The sequence below is a fragment of the Oenanthe melanoleuca genome, chromosome 17 (assembly GCF_029582105.1).
Source record: "Oenanthe melanoleuca isolate GR-GAL-2019-014 chromosome 17, OMel1.0, whole genome shotgun sequence".
Classification (NCBI taxonomy): Eukaryota; Metazoa; Chordata; class Aves; order Passeriformes; family Muscicapidae; genus Oenanthe; species Oenanthe melanoleuca.
Genome location: NC_079350.1, coordinates 10583518 through 10600844, shown reverse-complemented (window position 1 = coordinate 10600844; position 17327 = coordinate 10583518). Strand labels below are relative to the sequence as shown.

The window sequence follows — 17327 nt, the reverse complement described above, 5'->3', positions numbered from 1 at the left end:
TGGAATTTTCCAGGGATGGGGCATGAAAGACCTGGGTAAGAACACAACAGGCAAGGGGCACAATTTTATGTAAAGAAATTTGTATTAATTGCAAATAACATGTTGCTTATAGGAGTAAGTGCAAAGGCAAAGGGTAGATTACCCAAACCCAGCACCTGCATCCACAGAACCTGCTGCATCCCAGAGGTGGAATCTCTACATTCTTTACCCCATGGATTGCCTGGAGCTGGAGTCAGAATCCCTGGGGAGGAATGGCTGGATGCACACAGGCTTGGGCAGTCTGAGCCACTGCCCCAAGTCAGAGGGTTTAATGAAACCACTGCCCTTCTGAGAGGCTGCTGCTCCTGGACAGGAGCTAAAATGCTTCTGTAAGAACAGCCTGTGACTTCTTTGCCTTTCACACAAAGACAGATTTAACCAGAGACATTTTCAGTATGAATTTCCACTGTTTTTCCATTTTTAAAGATTTTCCATATCTGCACTTATGACAGGCAACTTTAATCAGTCACTTCTCCAGTCAAATCCTAATTAAATGGCATCATTAAAGCACAGACTGCAAGCTGGTAGCATCTTACAGCAGATAAACAGAAGCACAGAATCATTAAGGCTGGGGAAGACCTCCCAGGTCATTGAGTCCAACCATTAACGCAGCACTGCCAACTCCAGCATTAAGTCTGGTCAGCCAGAGGGGATCCAGGGGATGGTGGTGCCAGAGGCCCTGCTCTCACACCTCTGCAGATCTGGCACAAGAAACTCACCCTGACAAGTCCAAGATAAAATATTTAGTCAATGGCAACAGCACAACACGAAGCAGAACACAGGTTTCACATCCATGGGAATGGGGGTTGCCAAACCAATTCCTGCCACATGTGCTAGCCTAAGCAAAAAAATTAATAAAATCCATAACTGCCAAAGCACAGTGGAGGAAGTTCTCAGGTTTTTAAGCCTGATCCCAAATAACAGAGGATGAAGGACCAGACCCATGTGCCCACCAATACCTGAAGCCACTGTAACAAAGAAAAGGAAGGAGAACAATAAAGAGTAAATGCCAGGTGTTGCAGGAGTTCTTGGAACAAGGAAAGTGTAGGATGACTGATAAATCATTTGAGTGAAAAGACTTTACTGAAGAGTAAACACTAATGCTGTACACTCTTAGGTGTTCCTAGTGACACCAGTTTGAGACTGTGCTGGGACAACACCCAAACCTGTCTTGTACTCAGTGACCAGGATCCAAACCCTCTGCTGCCTTTGCAATAACATCCCCAAGTTTTTGGGTGTAGTGGGGTCAACATTCAACTTTGATTCAATCAGGACCAGCCAGCTATAAAACAGGGTGGGAGGAGTCTATTTTTATCTTTGATTATCCAAACCCAGATCAAAGGCTCTGCAATCCAGTAACACTCCAAGGGCTTTTGATAGTGAAAGGATGTTTGTCTGGTCACCATGGAGACAGCAATGTCAAACATCCTGTCCCTAGCACGATAAGGGATGGGGATGAGAAGTGGAGACAGGGCTCTGGGGGGAGGCACTGAGAACCAGTTTGTTTAAATAACTTGTGCAAGTTTGGCAGGGAGGAGATATTAATTATTTCTGCAGAAGTTAGAGCCTGCCCCGGATTCTGGCCAAGCAGACATCTGAAGAGGAAACATCCTGCACACCAGGCTGGGTGACCCATGCACACTGGACAGCACACACCATGTGGGCTGGATATCTCTGCTGACTCCCTGGAAGGCAGGGAGGCCCTCTGGGAGACCTGGACAATTTAGAGAACTTGGCAATTACCAACCAGACAAAGTTCAACAATGGAAAATGCCAGATTCTGCACTTGGGATGGGGCAACCCTGATATACAAACAGACTGGGGAAGAAGATGCTGGAGAGCAGCACCATGGGAGGGGACCTGGGGATGCTGGTTGACAGAAAGTTGAATGTGAGTCAGCAGTGCCCTGGAACCAGCAGGGAGGGACATCTGTGTCCTGGGAGCATCAGGCCCAGCATCCTGGGCTGGCCTGGTAAAGGGAGGGGATAGTCCTGCTCTGCTGTGGGCCAGGATGGCCTCACCTTGAGCCCTGAGTGCAGTTTTAGATACCACAATATAAGAAAGACATTAGGCCATTAGAGAGTGTCCAAAGGAGGGCAATGATGGTGAAGGGCCTTGAGGGGAAGCTGTATGAGAAATGGCTGAGGACACTTGGTATGTTCAGCCTGGAGAAAAGGAGACTGAGTGGAGACCCATCACAGTCTACTATCTCCTCCTGAGGGGAAGAGGGGGGACAGACACTGATCACTCCTCTGAGGTGACCAGGGACAGGACCTGAGGGAATGGCCAGAAGTTGTGTCAGGGGAGGATCAGGCTGGAGCTCAGGGCAAGGCTCTTCCTTCCCCCAGAGGTGCTGGCACTGCCCAGGCTCAGGCTGGAGCTCAGGGCAAGGCTCTTCCCCCAGAGGTGCTGGCACTGCCCAGGCTCAGGCTGGAGCTCAGGGCAAGGCTCTTCCCCCAGAGGTGCTGGCACTGCCCAGGCTCAGGCTGGAGCTCAGGGCAAGGCTCTTCCCCCAGAGGTGCTGGCACTGCCCAGGCTCAGGCTGGAGCTCAGGGCAAGGCTCTTCCCCCAGAGGTGCTGGCACTGCCCAGGCTCCCCAGGGAATGGGCACGGCCCCGAGGCTGCCAGAGCTCCAGGAGCGTTTGGACACCAGGGATGGACAGGGGGGAGTGTTGGGGGGTCTGGGCAGGGACAGGGGCTGCACTGGGTGATCCCTGTGGGTCCTTTCCAGCTCAGGGGATTCTGTGATCTGCACTCCTGGGACAGAAATGTGCCTGAAATGAAGCAGCGTTTATCTCTCACCCGACAGGCAGAGGGGCAGAGTTGTTATGGGAACCCAGAGCAATACTCATGGTCCCCTCTTTCCCAAATATCACTGCAAGGTGTGGCTGATCACCTTTGGGTTATCTCACAAGGCCAGCCAGGATGCTACATTGCCATTGATTAAGGACATTCTCCCTTCTGTATTGAAGAGCCATCTTCAGATTATGGCTTTGCCCAACTCACCTGTACACAAGGCAGACAAATACCTTCCCTGTAAGCCCAGACCGGAGTGCATTAGAAATCTAAGTGAATGTTTGTTCCTTTTACTGACTTTTGCCTTTTTGCAAACACAGTGTCCCCAAAGACATTTGGTCACATTTTTGGGGGTTGGAGATGATCTTTAAGGTCCTTTCCAAGCCAAGCCAAGCCAAACCATTTTGTGATTCTATGATCTTTACCCTCCACTTGTGTTGTCATGACTCGAGCTGCCCCAGCTGCCAAAAACACAGACATGTAAGAGTGAGATCACAGCAGTCTCTGCTCTCCTCCTCTCTCCTGGAAGTGGAGAACCAAGGCCACAAGACCAGCTGGCTGCAGCTGCCAGAGCTCGGGGTGACCCAAAGAGCTGGGACTCAGCACAGGGATGGAAGGAGGGACCCACAGGGCAGCTCCTGCAGCCTGAGCACTTCCTAGTGAGCCCCATCATGTCCCCCTGGAGATGGGAAGGGTGAGCTCACCTCAGCAGCTTTCCTGTGGTCATCCTCAGAGCCCAGCAGCCGGACATCCACGCCCAGGCAGCGCAGGTAGCGCCCCAGGCCCTGCAGCATGTTGTCACACACCACGCTGAACTCCCGGGGGGAGAGGGGGGCAGGGGGGCCTGAGGGCTCTCTTCTGGGTCCTTGGCACTCCTAGAGAAAGGCAGGAGATCCTTAAGGAGCAGAAGGCTGATTCCCAGCACACTTGTGTTTTTCCTCCCTGTGTCTGTTTCACCCACCACAGCACATCCACCTGCCTCCTTCCCCTGTGCCATCACTTCCCCATGCTCTGCAGACCCTCCTTCCCATCCTGTCCACACTGCCATCACCACCTGGCCAGGGGGCAGGACATGATGGGTCTAATTCTGAATTTGCCATTTTCTCCCTGACCAGCTGGCTACCTGATCCAGGGACCTGCAGCCTTTCCCTGGAGAAGTGCCAGCCTGGCCTCCAGTGCTCTGCACAGACATTCATCTTCAAGCAGTCACAGAAATACAGTCAAGGCTGCTGTTCCCTGAAATTAGTCTGCAATTAATAAACATGGGACAAAGCTGTGATTCGGGACAGACAGAGGGAGAAACAGGTAGACAAAGCAACCATGTCAACTCTGTTATCCTTGGCAGGTTAAAAATAGGCAGTGCCTGAATTCTGTTTGTTTTATTTCAAATGTCTGCTGCTGAGGGAGTTCCTGCACTTGGAGGACTTTGGCTTTGGGAGGCTCCCAGAAGTACAATAGCTAAATTCATGGAGAAGGGAAGTTATTAAGGAACCTCCAATGTCCAGCTTTTGACTCCAGGAACTTGAATCAGCTGGGATGACTGAAGGACCTGCCAGCAGCTATGCAGGCAGCCAGCACTGCAGATCAGCTCTGCAGGAGCTGGCCCCAAGCTGGGAATGCTGTGGCACACCAGGCAGCTCCACCTGGGCTGTCCATGGGAGCCAGCTCAGATCCAGGAGCAACACTGGTGTGATGCTGCAGCTGCCAACTGCTGCTCCCTGCACCCAGGGCTCTGAGGCAGACTGGGCTGTCACCAGCTCCTGCAGGATCCTGGGGGATGCAGCTGTGACACCAAAGCACAGTGACAAGGGATGGAGCTGCCCCCAGAACCTGAGGCAGTTGGAGACACTACCCCTGGCTGCTGCTGCTGTTCAAACAGATGTGCAGGAGCTGCAACTGGCTCTCAGCACAGTCATACAGAGCTTTTTTCTCATCTTTCATGCCAGAAGACAGCAAAAAGCTTAAAAAGGAGAATAGTCATTAGCCTCACTTCAGATAGTGGACCAGGAAACAGTGGGAAAGAGAGCTTGGACTCCTGCAGGATGCAGCCAGAACTCTGCTTCTTTTGGTGTCCCAGTCCAGGTTTTACCAACTGCCTCTTGGCTGATGAATCTGACTGTGCAGAACACAAAGATGGCCTGTGGGTTTCCAAGGTGGTTGAAGCCTGAGGTGCTCACTCTCCCCTCCTCTGCAGCAGCCACCAGCTCTGCTGTAGCACACAACATTCCCATGAATGCAGTGCTCAGGGAGAAGCTCCATGTTTTCCTGCCTGCTGAATGCCAAGGGAGGCTGCACATTTACACACAGGTGGACACAGCAGCATCTCAGCCCAGCCATGGAAGGGCCACTGACTTCTGAGCCCCAGAATACACAGACACACATGGTGAGTCTTCTCAGGCAATAACAAAATGAGATCGTGCCAAGGTTTCCAAAGGTGCATAAACCACTGACTGGTTCCATTTTAAATGTAAAACTTTATTACTGAGAGGCACCAGTCACATTCCAAGATACTTAATCAGAGTCACAGAGCCCTGGTGGAGTTCTAAGGCTCTGCCACAACACAAACTTCTGGGAGAGGCCTCTAATGGAATGTGGTGGTGGGCAGGGAGGCAGAGACAAGCCTTCAGCAGAAAGGCATTTTTGATGGATCATTTGCTTTTAACTTTGCAGACTTCTACTCCAGACACAATAAAGGAGATATTCCCAGTGTGAAAGCAAGGTGTGGAAACTTAATAAAAAGCAAAAGTAAGGAAGTCAGAGTTTTGAAACCTTGGCCATAGAATCCAGACCCAAAATGTGGAAGGAGCATTTCCACAAGCAAGGCTCACTGGGCTTGCACACAGCTCTGCACCACACTGTGCAAAGACAAGTGAACCTCGAAGTGCAGGGCAAGCTGGAGCCAGGCAGGCCAAGGAGGGAGCACAGGGTCCTGGGAGGGAGGGCTGAGGAGGATGTGAGCTGCAAGTGTCCTGAGCAAGCTGTGCACAGTGAATGGTGTGACTGAGAGCAGCAATGTGTGATTTGCAGGGGTCCTGAGCAACAAGCAGCTCTTTGAAGATGTTTACAAACCTGTCCAGAAGGTGATGATGCTTCTTGTTTATTCAGCTGCTTCTTTTCCCTGGGCTTTTTGCTCTGCTTTCCCATCAGACTGTCTGTCAGGTCGGAGCCCAGCCCGAAGCTCTCGGGGTCCTTGCAGAGCCTCTCATAGATCTCCAGCAAGCAGTAGGCATCTGAGGCTGCAGGGAGAATGTGAGCCTCAGCTCATATCAAGATCATTCAAAAGTAAACCAGAGGCAAGGAAGAGCCCCCACCTTTGGAAAAGCCACTGTGAACAACTGTGAAGCTGCAACTCCCTCACGTCATACCCTCAGCTCCAGGACTGGCTCCCTGAGCATCACAGCTGAACCCACAGTCACAGGGGGTCAAGGCAGCAGTGCCTAAGAAGAGGCAGCTCCACTCTAAGCCAATAACCCAATGCAAACTGCAGTGTGGCTTTTCCAACCACCACCAGGTAGCTGCAACCAGCCCCTGTTCCTCACCACTGTCCCACAGCTCCTTATCACCCCTCCTGACAGGAAGGGAACTTCCCCAGAGATGCAATGTCTGGGCAGGTACTGCCCCAGCTGTTGGCAATCACCTGCCCACACTCACTGCTGTGTGCTCCTGCTCCCTGCAATGGCAACTGCAGAACTCTCCCAGCCAGTCTGACAAGTCCCAGTGATTAACTTTTGTGGGAACTGTGTCAGCTCCAAGGATAGTCCAATTTAACAAAGGGCTGGTTTGCATCAGAGGACTGTGCTTTGATGCACCAGGAAAAGATTTAGACACAGACTTCTGACTCTGGGGTAATCAGCAATAAACTCTGTGGGTCCCTCCAATAGCCCTGAGTCTGTGCTGCAGTTTCTGACACCACATCTGCCCATTTCAAACCCAGCTCTAACAAGCACCTCACTGTGACAAATGAACACAGCATTTGTTTCCCAGGAAGGCTGTGAAATGAGGCAGAAGGAAGTGGACTTTCCTCTCATCAGTTACTGAGAGGAGTTTCCACTGAGGTGATGTTTCATCACACAAAATCTGCAAAGCACAGGAATTCCTTCATAAGGGAAATAATGAATCACTGGACAGTTTAAACTTCAACCATTAAACTCATGTCCTCAAAAGGACAAACAAAACATGTGCTGGCTCCTCTGAACAGGAACTAATCTGCAAAGCCATTTTCTTCCTCTGCTATTAATGACTTTCCTGGGGACAGAGCAGGCAAACACAGGCTGCCCTGGGCACCTGCAGCACCCAGACCTGCATAGAGGATCTGCTCCTCCCGGAGTGGCCGCTTCTCCCAGTTTGACAGCTGCTCTGTTTTGTCCAGAGGCTTCCCCAGCACGTGCTGCACCAGCAGGCTGAGCCCCTTCTCCTGGTGCCTGTGCTCTGGGGACAGTCCATCGACCTTCCGGCCGTCCTTCCCCCACTGCAGCTGATGGAAACAAAGAGACAGAAACCACCTGGTTAAGAAGCAGCTCCCAAAGCACCTCCAGCTCCAGCTGGTGGGGCCAGGCACAGCCCTATCACATCCATCTGGTGCCTGGCATATTGAACCCAGCCCCAGACAAGGACTGGGGTGGCACGAGATAAACATGGCGTCAGGTTATTTGTTTAACAAACACACTTGCTGCAGAGAAATCTCTTCCACAGCCAAGGGAAGTCAAACAGGGCACTCTTGTACAGCCCTGTGCCCGAGCAGCAGGGCTGGGATGAAGCTCCCTGGGCTCTGCAGGGTGCTCAGCAATGCTGGAGGCTGCTGGGCATCCACTCAGTAAGGGACCAGCAGTGGCTGTTCAGCACTTTTCTCCTCCTAGTCCTGGTGGGAAAGGCATTCCTGTGACAGCCTGGCAGCCCTCCCTGCAGCTGCCATTTCTCAGCTTGAACTGTGGGCTGTTGGCAGCTATGTCAGCCCCTGCAGCACTTCCCAGGTTAAGCTATCAGTCCCAAAGATCTGCTTCACCTCAACCCACAGCCTCAGACACACTCTGTACATTTTACCCATTAAAATGGTTGTGCTGAACATTTTCACAGGCTGCTGAAAGCCCCTGCGTGCAAACCCAGGGACAGCTGTGCTTCAGCTGACCAGAAATTCCTGTGCTGAGCCCACCAGGAACTCCAGCCCTCCTAGGAACATCAGGGTTCTGTGCAAATCATTAACTCCATCATATGTGCTTCAATAATGCATGGCCATGGAGTAGCAGAATTTCCACAAGAACTTCCTCTTCCTAAGTGCAACTTGTGCTCAGAAACCTTGTCTTGGCTGAATGGAGCTGGGTCTCTAAGAGCTTTTCACAGCTTTTATAAAGGCTATGAAAAAGCTTTCAGTATCATAAGCTTTAACTTTTTAGTTGATGAAAACAAAATTCTTCTGTCTTCCTTTACAGAATCCCAACACCTCAAACCCTCAGGAGGAAATGGTCTCTTTACTCATGCAGCCATCTCCCTGCCAATCCAGGGTGCAAACAGACAGTGCTGTGGATTCAGGACAGTTATCCACATGCAGGAGACACCATTTCCCACATCTCCATGGGTTTATCCTTACTTGTTTGTCCACTGCAAGAAGATCCACCACACCTTGCATTTGCTTCTCCATGTCTTTCAGAGGAGAACATGTGGCTGCAAGGCTGCTGAGGTCTCCAGACATCCCATAACCTGGAGAGAAAAAAAGCCCAAATCACACAGGTAAGAAAACTCAAATCATGGTTAATGCACTGCAGCTTCTTCTAGTTCAGAGTCAAAATGTTGACAAGATATTTATAAGCATTGGTGGGAAGACTGTTCAAACAGGGGAATGAATGATGGCTCCTGTCTCTTCTGTTCCACAGAGACACTCCTGCGTATAAAGGGAGAAGAGAGGTGGATGAAAAATGCTGAGTTTAGGATCAACTTCCCTAAAAACTGGGAAAGGCATTTTTGGATTTGCCCTTGAAATCCAGGTTTAGCAGCTCCTGATAAAAGCCTCCAAAAACCATGTATGGTAATTCAGAGGTGTATGGTGTCCAGCACAGCAGCTCTGGGACAGGGACAGCACACCCAGACTCTGCCCACCAGAGTTACCAGAACCACTGAAGGCTGGGTGTCAGCTGGGGATTAGTACAGGGCTAGGACAATCCCAAGTCTGAGAGAGCAAGTTAAACCAGGGAACTTGGATCTGACCTGAAATGGGGAGATAGAATGGTGTGGAGCTGGGCCAGGGCAGCTCAGGCTGGAGCTCAGGGCAAGGTCCTTCCTTCCCCCAGAGGTGCTGGCACTGCCCAGGCTCAGGCTGGAGCTCAGGGCAAGGCTCTTCCCCCAGAGGTGCTGGCACTGCCCAGGCTCAGGCTGGAGCTCAGGGCAAGGCTCTTCCCCCAGAGGTGCTGGCACTGCCCAGGCTCAGGCTGGAGCTCAGGGCAAGGCTCTTCCCCCAGAGGTGCTGGCACTGCCCAGGCTCCCCAGGGAATGGGCACGGCCCCGAGGCTGCCAGAGCTCCAGGGGGCTTTGGGCACCAGGGATGGACAGGGGGGATTGTTGGGGGGTCTGGGCAGGGACAGGGGCTGGATTGATGATCCTGCTGGGTCCCTCCAGCTCAGGATTTTCTGTGGTTCTCAGAATACAGATAGAAATACAGAATTGTGTATTCCTATCATTCCCAGTTACACCAGTGACTGCTTCCTGGTCTGGCAGTGTCTGAACACTCAGACAAAAGAAAAAAGACTCAAACAAAAGCCAGTTCTATGGCAAGTGCATTTAGGGAATGACAACACAAAGAGGACCTAGGAATGACAAAGATGACAGAACAGGCTGTGTGAAACCTCGGGGTGGGGGGGAGAGAGGGGTGTTACCTAGTTTAGTGATGGCTGAGTCTGAATAGAGCATCTGGATGAAACGGGGAAGCTTCTCCTTCTCTCCCTCAGCCTCAGCTTGCTCGAGGAGCTGTGGCAGGTCCAGCAGGAACACCTCATCCTTCAGTGCAAGCTGCAGGAGGGCGACACGGGGCTTCCCCACCATGCCAAAGGAAGGCTTCCACTCCATGTCCACTCCAACCACCTGTCCAGGCTGCAACACAGACACTTTCTGCACCCAGAGCCTCCCTGTGCTCGAGAGGAGCCTGGAGAGTCTCCAGGACATAAGCATTTCCTTCCTAGCACCTGCAGCTCTTTGTGCAAACTGCCACAGACACAGAGAACTCCCACAGCACCTGTATCACCCACGAGAACCTTCCCTGGCACAATTCTTAACACATTCCCCAAGCCAGAGCAGCCTGAAGCAGCAGCTGTTCTTGCCTTGGGGAGTAGGCAGTGGATGGCAGTGGCCACATCCAGCTCTGTGTCTCAGCCTGACATGGAGTTCCAGCTCCCTGACCCTGCCAGGCCGATCCCAGGTAACACTCACCTGCAGCACCTTCTCCCAGCACTGCAGGGTCTCCTCCCATGTCTGCAGAAAGTGAATCTTTTCCCGTGAAATAGGAATCTGGTAATAGTCCTTCTTCTTACTGGCCTCATAATTGTCTGCTTTTGTGACCTCTTCTACCCTGCACAGAATCAGATGCAGCAGTTTGAAGCCATGCAAAGCCAGGAGGAAATCCTGGATTGGAGCAAGAAGGGTAAGTTTTTCTCCCCATATTTCATCCTAACCCTCTCTTTCCCCATGACACTCAGCTCCTTCACAGAGAAAATAAACTAATCAAAAAGATCCCCTGGACAGATCACACATTTCTGGATAGTCTCTGGATAGAGACTTGCAATGGTTCATTATTTGGGAAGCTATTAGTAACCTCGTGTTTAGGAGGCTGTGTGCCCAGTTTTGCAGCAGAGCAGCTCTCCCTGCACAAACACTCTTTCTCGGGTTTGTGTGCATGGGGAAGTCAATATTTGTGTAAAATATTTAATGAAGGTGTGCAGCCTCAGGTCTCCAGGAATATTCTCTTCTGCAAAGCTCAGGAGCCCCGTGTGGTGTGACCAGAGCCAGATGATGTCATTTATATTCTGGTGCCACCTTGTTGTGTGCAGAGTGAACTCCCTGTGGGAACCTGTGGCTGTGTTACTCAACAGACAGGGCAGCCAGACTGTTTTATGGGGTTCCATGGCTCTGCTGACTTTATAGCAGCTACCACAGCAGGTATCATGACTGGATGAGTAAACTGCAGTACAAAGGGGTTTATTCATCCATCCCAGCTCCTTACACAGGGCAGAGCACACCCCACCTGCCTTCCCTCCACAGCACAGGATTCCCACAGCACAGAGATATAGTGATGGGTTTTATCTCTGGATGCACAGTCTGTGGCTCAGCCACACACCTGTAATCACCCCTTTGTGTTTTGTGGGCTTATCCCTCATGGAAAAACCTCCTGGGTCCCAGCTGGTGGCTGCTGTGGCTTCAGGAGGAGGACAAGGAGGGCAGCTCCAGGAGCACTGTGGAGAGAAGCAGGAGCATGTCCAAGACGGACAAGAGTTTTCTGTGCTCAAGAAAAGCCATGGACCCTCTGGAGAAGAGTTTTGAGGGTGATTACATCTGTGTTGTATTTCCTGAAGTGACAGAGTGCTAGAACAAGTGTAGATCTGTACGAGGAGAAAGAGCAGATCCACAAAACCAGGATCCCTGAACATGAACTGTTCAAAGCCATCTCTGGGACTTTCCCAAAATCATCAGCATTAAAAAAAAAAAATCAGCAAAACTTTGACACATCTGCAGTCATCTCAGTAAAAGAGAGGCGTATGTGCAGTGTTGATCTGGCAGAGGAGGTGTAAGAACCCCCAGCAGCATGAAGCCATCTCACAGAGTTTCTGTGTACTGAGGCATTAAAATGCCCTTTTACAGACATTCCCAGGCTTGTGACAAACACGTGCAGTGTGTGCAGGGCCACAACAGGATCCAAGCACACGGAGGAAACTTTCACAAACTCCTGTCCCAGGGATGCAGCACGGCAGGCAACTTTAAGGATATACACAGTGCTTGTATGACAGACATGGAAGAGGCACCAAGGCGTGGATTTACCTGTCCTGGACGTGCAGCTCCTCAGGCAGGCCCTGCAGCAGCTCGGGGGGCAGGCGGCAGCGCCGTGCCCAGCGCGCGGCCCCGCGCGCGCCGCAGTGCCGCAGCAGCGCCTGCACCAGCTGCGCCTGCAGCCAGCGGTTCTCCCCCACCGTGCTCTGCAAGGCCAGGGCAAGGCAGGCTGTCAGTCACACTCCCACTGTGGGGCTTCTCCCCCCTCCCGAGAGGCACCCTCCTTGTAAAAACCTTATTCCTTATATCTAGTCTGAATCTCCCCTGTTTTAGCTCAAAACCGTCAGCTGCTGTTCTGTTGCAACAGGTCCTGCTAAAAACTCTGTCCTCATCTTTTTTATTGACCCCCTTTATGTACTGAAAGGTTCCTTGGAGCCTTCTCCAGGCTGAGCACCCCCAGCTCTTCTACTCTGTCCAGAGGAGAGCAGCTCTAGACCCTGCAGCATCTTCTTGGGACGGCTTAGGATAGACATTCCCTGTCTCTCTAGGGCAGATGTGGGGTGTCCACCATCCTTGGAAGTATTTGGCTGGATTGTTGGCATTGCCAGCCATCCACAGATGGCAGGGAGGGAACATCAGCAAAGCATTCCTGAGTGGTGTTCAGAGCCAGGAAAAGGCCCCCAGTGCTGTGAGATTGGGGCTCTGGGACCCCCCAGGGGCAGGCACGGCTGTGGGTGGACCCAGGCTGGCAGTGGGGTCATCCTGCACTGGAATTCAGCTGGATGAAGTGTGCTGTGTGAGTCCCACATCCAGCTGGGGTGAACATGATTGCATAAAGGAGTTCCTCCCTCTGTGTCTATTCAAAGGCCCTGTGAAAGTGAGAACTGGATCACTGCTTTGGGACAAACCCACTCTCAGGTTCACACCTGCAAACAGGGAGAGCATTCAGCTGCTCCCTGGAGGAAGGGAATGCCTTGGCCCACTGCAGAGCCTGGGGGCACCAGCACAAACTCACCCTGCCTGTGGTTTAAACCCCAACCCCAGCTCTGGCCAGAGCATGGCACAGTGCCCACCCTGGCAGGGGTGGCAGTGCCCAGGGTGACAGCTGGATGCACCCTCTGCCGTGCCCACCCCTGAGAGGCACAGGGGAAACACAGTGACACTGAGGGTGACACCAGCTCCGGGGTGGGAGCTCCCCATCTCCTCCCAAACACACACCCGGAGCCCCCAGAGCCGTGCAGCAACTTCTCCTCTCTGACTTACTCGTGGTTCTGAAGTTAATATTGTCAAAACCTCTAAAACAAACTGAAACCCTATATGGCGGCCCAGGACATGTAGCTCTAGGACTGGCACTACAAACGAGAATTTCGGGAGTGAAATGCTCAGGCCTGCCCTGAAGTCCATCCCCACGCTGTGCCATCTGCCCTGTGCTGCCCCAGGCAGGGCAGCATCTTCTCCCCCTGCCCAGCGTGCAGGAACAGGTCCCAGCCGGGTGGGAGGCTGTGGCCATGGGGCCTCATTCCTCACATTCCTTCGGGAACGAAAAGGTGAGAATTTGCCTTCAAAGCAGACTCGGAGATCGGGAAACAAATCTGTTGATAGCCCCAAGGTAAAAAGGAAGGCAAACGGAAAGCCAAGGAGAAAAAAAGAATGACCCCGCCCAGAGGTGCAGGAGGGGGCAGAGGCTCAGAACAGCTCGGAGGGATCTGGCACCCAGGTGGCAGCAGCCTGCTCACAAAAACCGCTGCCTCAGCACTCTGTCTGCACCCCGGAGACTGCCAAGTGCCAAACCACAGCTCTTCTCATGGATATGTGGAGGGAGAGTTCGAGTGCTGTTCCCAAGGCGCCCGGGGAGCAGGGCAGGGTCCAGCAGCTCCCCAGGGTACCCGAGGAGGGGCAGGGCAGGGGAAGGACAGCACACGTTCTCCTGCTCATGCTTCTCGCCCTCTACATTTCCCATGGCCGTGCCAGTCGCGACCCTTGTGCCTTCTGGGACCGAGCTCACTGAGCCAAGCACTGAACACGTGAAGAGGGGATGAGTTAAATCCTCCTGCACATCTGCCAAGCCACTTCTCAGAGTCCTTCCCAGAAAGAACATATTTTCTTACTAACATTACAGAGCAATTCCCTTTTCTTGCTCCCCCTGTGTCCACCCTATTGTCTCCCTGCTTTTTTTCTAAAACACAAACTCTTTGGTCATGGAGCTCTCTTCAGTTCACCCCAAGTCAATTCTTAATAAATCTCATTGTGGCAGCTTTATTTCAAGAAATAATGAGGTGCAGATTTTTTTAGTATTATTTTAGTGATAACAGATTTCTTCTTTCAACCACAAAAAACAAGTCTGTAAAGAAGGTTAATCTCTCAAGAGATATCCCATCTTGCATTCTGAAACAGAAAATAGCTTTGTTTGTCTTTTTACTGAAAAAAAAAAGAAAAAACCCAACATTGCTCTCAAAGGGGAAAGGCTTCCACCGCAACAGCTCTGCAAGAGGCAAGAATGTGGAAACCTTGGCCCCAGAATATGTGGGCACAGATGCAGAGAGCAGTGTTTCACCAGGCAGAACTCAGCAGCACATTTCATGTGCTCTGCTGTCAGTAAATGAACACTTCTCAAGAGGAACCTGGCACGGGTGCTCTGAGCAACATCAGCCACTTCTCCCAGCAGGAGAAGATTCTAGAGAGCATGAGGCTTGTTTACATCCCTCATGGAATTCTAGACATATCCTACATTCTTTAATCCATCTGAGCACACAGAACCCCCTGACACCAACACTAACCCGTGATTAAAGCTTTCCCCAGTGAGGCTGCAGATCTCCTGTTCTCACCACCAGGGCTTCACAAAGCTCACACCAACCACACAGGCCAAGCTCAGCAATGTCCTGACTTTAACCCATCAACCATTTCTCCATTGGTACCAATAATTTTAAACCCAAATATCCAGTATCTCCCTTGGAAATCACCCTATCAAACCCTAGATCAATTTTATCTGTATGTGTTAAGCTACATTTCAGTCCCAGCCAATTCTGCCCTTTGCCTCAGCATCTTTCCCAAAGAGGGACGTTATTCACACCACTGACACTGGCTATTTGCAGAGTCAGATTTTAATTTAACTTTTGAATGTCTTGGCCAATTTCCCCTGTTTTCAAGTGCTTCCAGAATCAACAAAAACCCCTCCTGTTAGTGTAGAGAAAATGTCAAGGAGAATATTTTAGAGTCAGCAATTTTAAAAGGAGAAAAAGAAACCCAAACTTGAAAAGGACAAAGCCCTGTCAGCAGTGGAGAGCACTGAGAGCACTGCCCTGTGTTTTGGCAGGTACAGACATCTGTGCTTTAACATTCCCAGAACATGCCACTGTGGTATTGTCACTGCAACTTTATTGTATTTGTGCTCGAGGTTTCTGTTTCAAAGTTTCCATCATTTCTGCTGCTTGGGGAGATGCTGCAGTGTCACCATCAGATGCCACTGAAGGGAACCCCTTGAAGCATAAGGGTGGAGCTGGGACCCTCAGAGCCAGCTCAGACCAGGGCCACAGGCTATTCCCCAAGGGGAGGGGGATCCTGCCTTCTGGAGAGCCTCCAGAGATGCTGCAGTCCAGACTGCTTTGGGCTGGGAGGGACATTAAAGCCCTCCAGTGCCACCCCTGCCATGGCAGGGACACCATCCCCTGTCCCAGGCTGCTCCAGCCCCAGTGTCCAACCTTGGCCAGCTGCTCTGGGCACCAGGGGGGAGGGGGAAATCCTCTCCCTTGGATAAAAGAGGCCAAATTTGCCTCCACTCCATCCTGAGCAAGGATTCCTGTGAAAGCAGCAGTCACTCAGCCATGGCCACCACCACAGCCAGAACCTGAGAACAGCCTGAGAATATACTGAGAACAGCCTGAAAACATCCCGAGAACAGCCTGAGAACACCTGGAGAACAGCCTGAGAACAACCTGAGAACAACCTGAGAACCTTCTGGGATTCCTGATGGTCACTGCCTTGGAGCACGTGGAGAGGCTGAGGGAGCAGGGTTTGTTCAACACAGGGAAGGCCTGGCTGGATACAGTGGAATATAATCCCCTCTTCAGTTCTATCAGGGGGAACCAGACAAGATGGAATCAGACCCTCCCAGAAATTCCAGCCAGGCCGAAAAGTAAAAAAAGGACAGTGAGAATGGCTAAGTACTGCAACAGGCCCAGAGTGGAACCAGGCAGGGCATGGCAACACCTTGTGCCACAAAGCTGGCCCTGCTCTGAGCAGGAGGCAGAGGTGAGCTCTCAGAGAAGAGCTAATTTCAAACTGAAAGGAGGCTCAGATTGTGTGATTAGCAGGGCCCTGCACTCCCCAGCCTTCTCTCCACACACACGGGCGGCTTCTTGCAGCAACTGCTGCTTTCAAGTCCCAAGCACCTCCCGGGCAAAGAACACCCAGGATCTCATTTACCCAGAATACAGGATGGTCCTGATCATGCTCAACAATACTACACAGAGATCCAAATACATTTCCTGCACTGGGATGCCTTCCAAATTTTTGTCAGGCAGCCCCTGAGGGAAGCAATTCATTTTCAACAGATGAAGTCAGAGTGTATCCAAAATCGGCTCCGGCTGCCACAGATGTGAGCAGGTACAGAGAGGGAAAGAACCAACACAGCTTTCAGAAGCAGATCTGCAGATAGAGTATTTTCAAAAAACACTGAGCAGGAGGTTGAGACATTTCCTTCAGCACATGGTTGGACATCCTCCATGGGCCTTCACACACCTCACAGAGCCACGGAACAGACGAACCTGCTGCTGGCAGCAGCTCCATGGCACAGGGACAGACACTGCCCTCCACAGACGTGGAAAGCTCCACACAGGATGTTTCACTCAAGTGAATGTGGCATGATCAAACCCAAACAGAAATGGAGAACCATGGAATGTCCTGAGCTGGGGGGGACCCACAAGGACCAGAGTGTCCAAGCCCCTGTCCCTGCCCAGACCCCCCAACAATCCCCCCTGTCCATCCCTGGTGTCCAAACGCTCCTGGAGCTCTGGCAGCCTCGGGGCCGTGCCCATTCCCTGGGGAGCCTGGGCAGTGCCAGCACCTCTGGGGGAAGAGCCTTGCCCTGAGCTCCAGCCTGAGCCTGGGCAGTGCCAGCACCTCTGGGGGAAGAGCCTTGCCCTGAGCTCCAGCCTGAGCCTGGGCAGTGCCAGCACCTCTGGGGGAAGAGCCTTGCCCTGAGCTCCAGCCAGAAACTCCCCAGTAGATATTTAACAGTTTTAAGAGGGAAGGTGCAGCACTTAACAGGGACAGTGCTCCCATGTGCCCAAGGAACCATCCAGCACAGAATCCCCTAGACACCTCAGGACAAGCTTTGTGATAAAGAGGGCACTGTGGGACATCTGTGAGATAGCAAAGCTCATCCTGGCACTGGATCCCACTCCCCACTGACTGAAAATCCTGTCCTAGAAAATCAGCTCTTACTGCCCAATTGGTGCTGCACAGAAGTTTCAGTGAGGGAATCTTGTCCCATTGCTCCTGTCACTGCAGACTCTGGCAGATCCCCAGAG

General features: G+C 51.9%; 1 protein-coding gene across 4 annotated transcripts in view; it reads right to left on the bottom strand.

The window, feature by feature from the left end:
• The window catches only part of EXD3 (exonuclease 3'-5' domain containing 3), a 204998-nt gene that overhangs the window by 101178 nt on the left and 86493 nt on the right, over positions 1 to 17327 (bottom strand). For all 4 annotated transcript variants that reach the window (XM_056504861.1, XM_056504864.1, XM_056504862.1 and 1 more), the window contains 7 exons: positions 11851 to 12005; positions 10249 to 10387; positions 9699 to 9912; positions 8420 to 8529; positions 7135 to 7309; positions 5905 to 6071; positions 3540 to 3710 (listed from right to left, as the gene is read on the bottom strand). In XM_056504861.1, the coding sequence (XP_056360836.1) occupies positions 3540 to 3710; positions 5905 to 6071; positions 7135 to 7309; positions 8420 to 8529; positions 9699 to 9912; positions 10249 to 10387; positions 11851 to 12005 (1131 nt within the window). The remainder of the gene's footprint in view (positions 1 to 3539; positions 3711 to 5904; positions 6072 to 7134; positions 7310 to 8419; positions 8530 to 9698; positions 9913 to 10248; positions 10388 to 11850; positions 12006 to 17327) is intronic.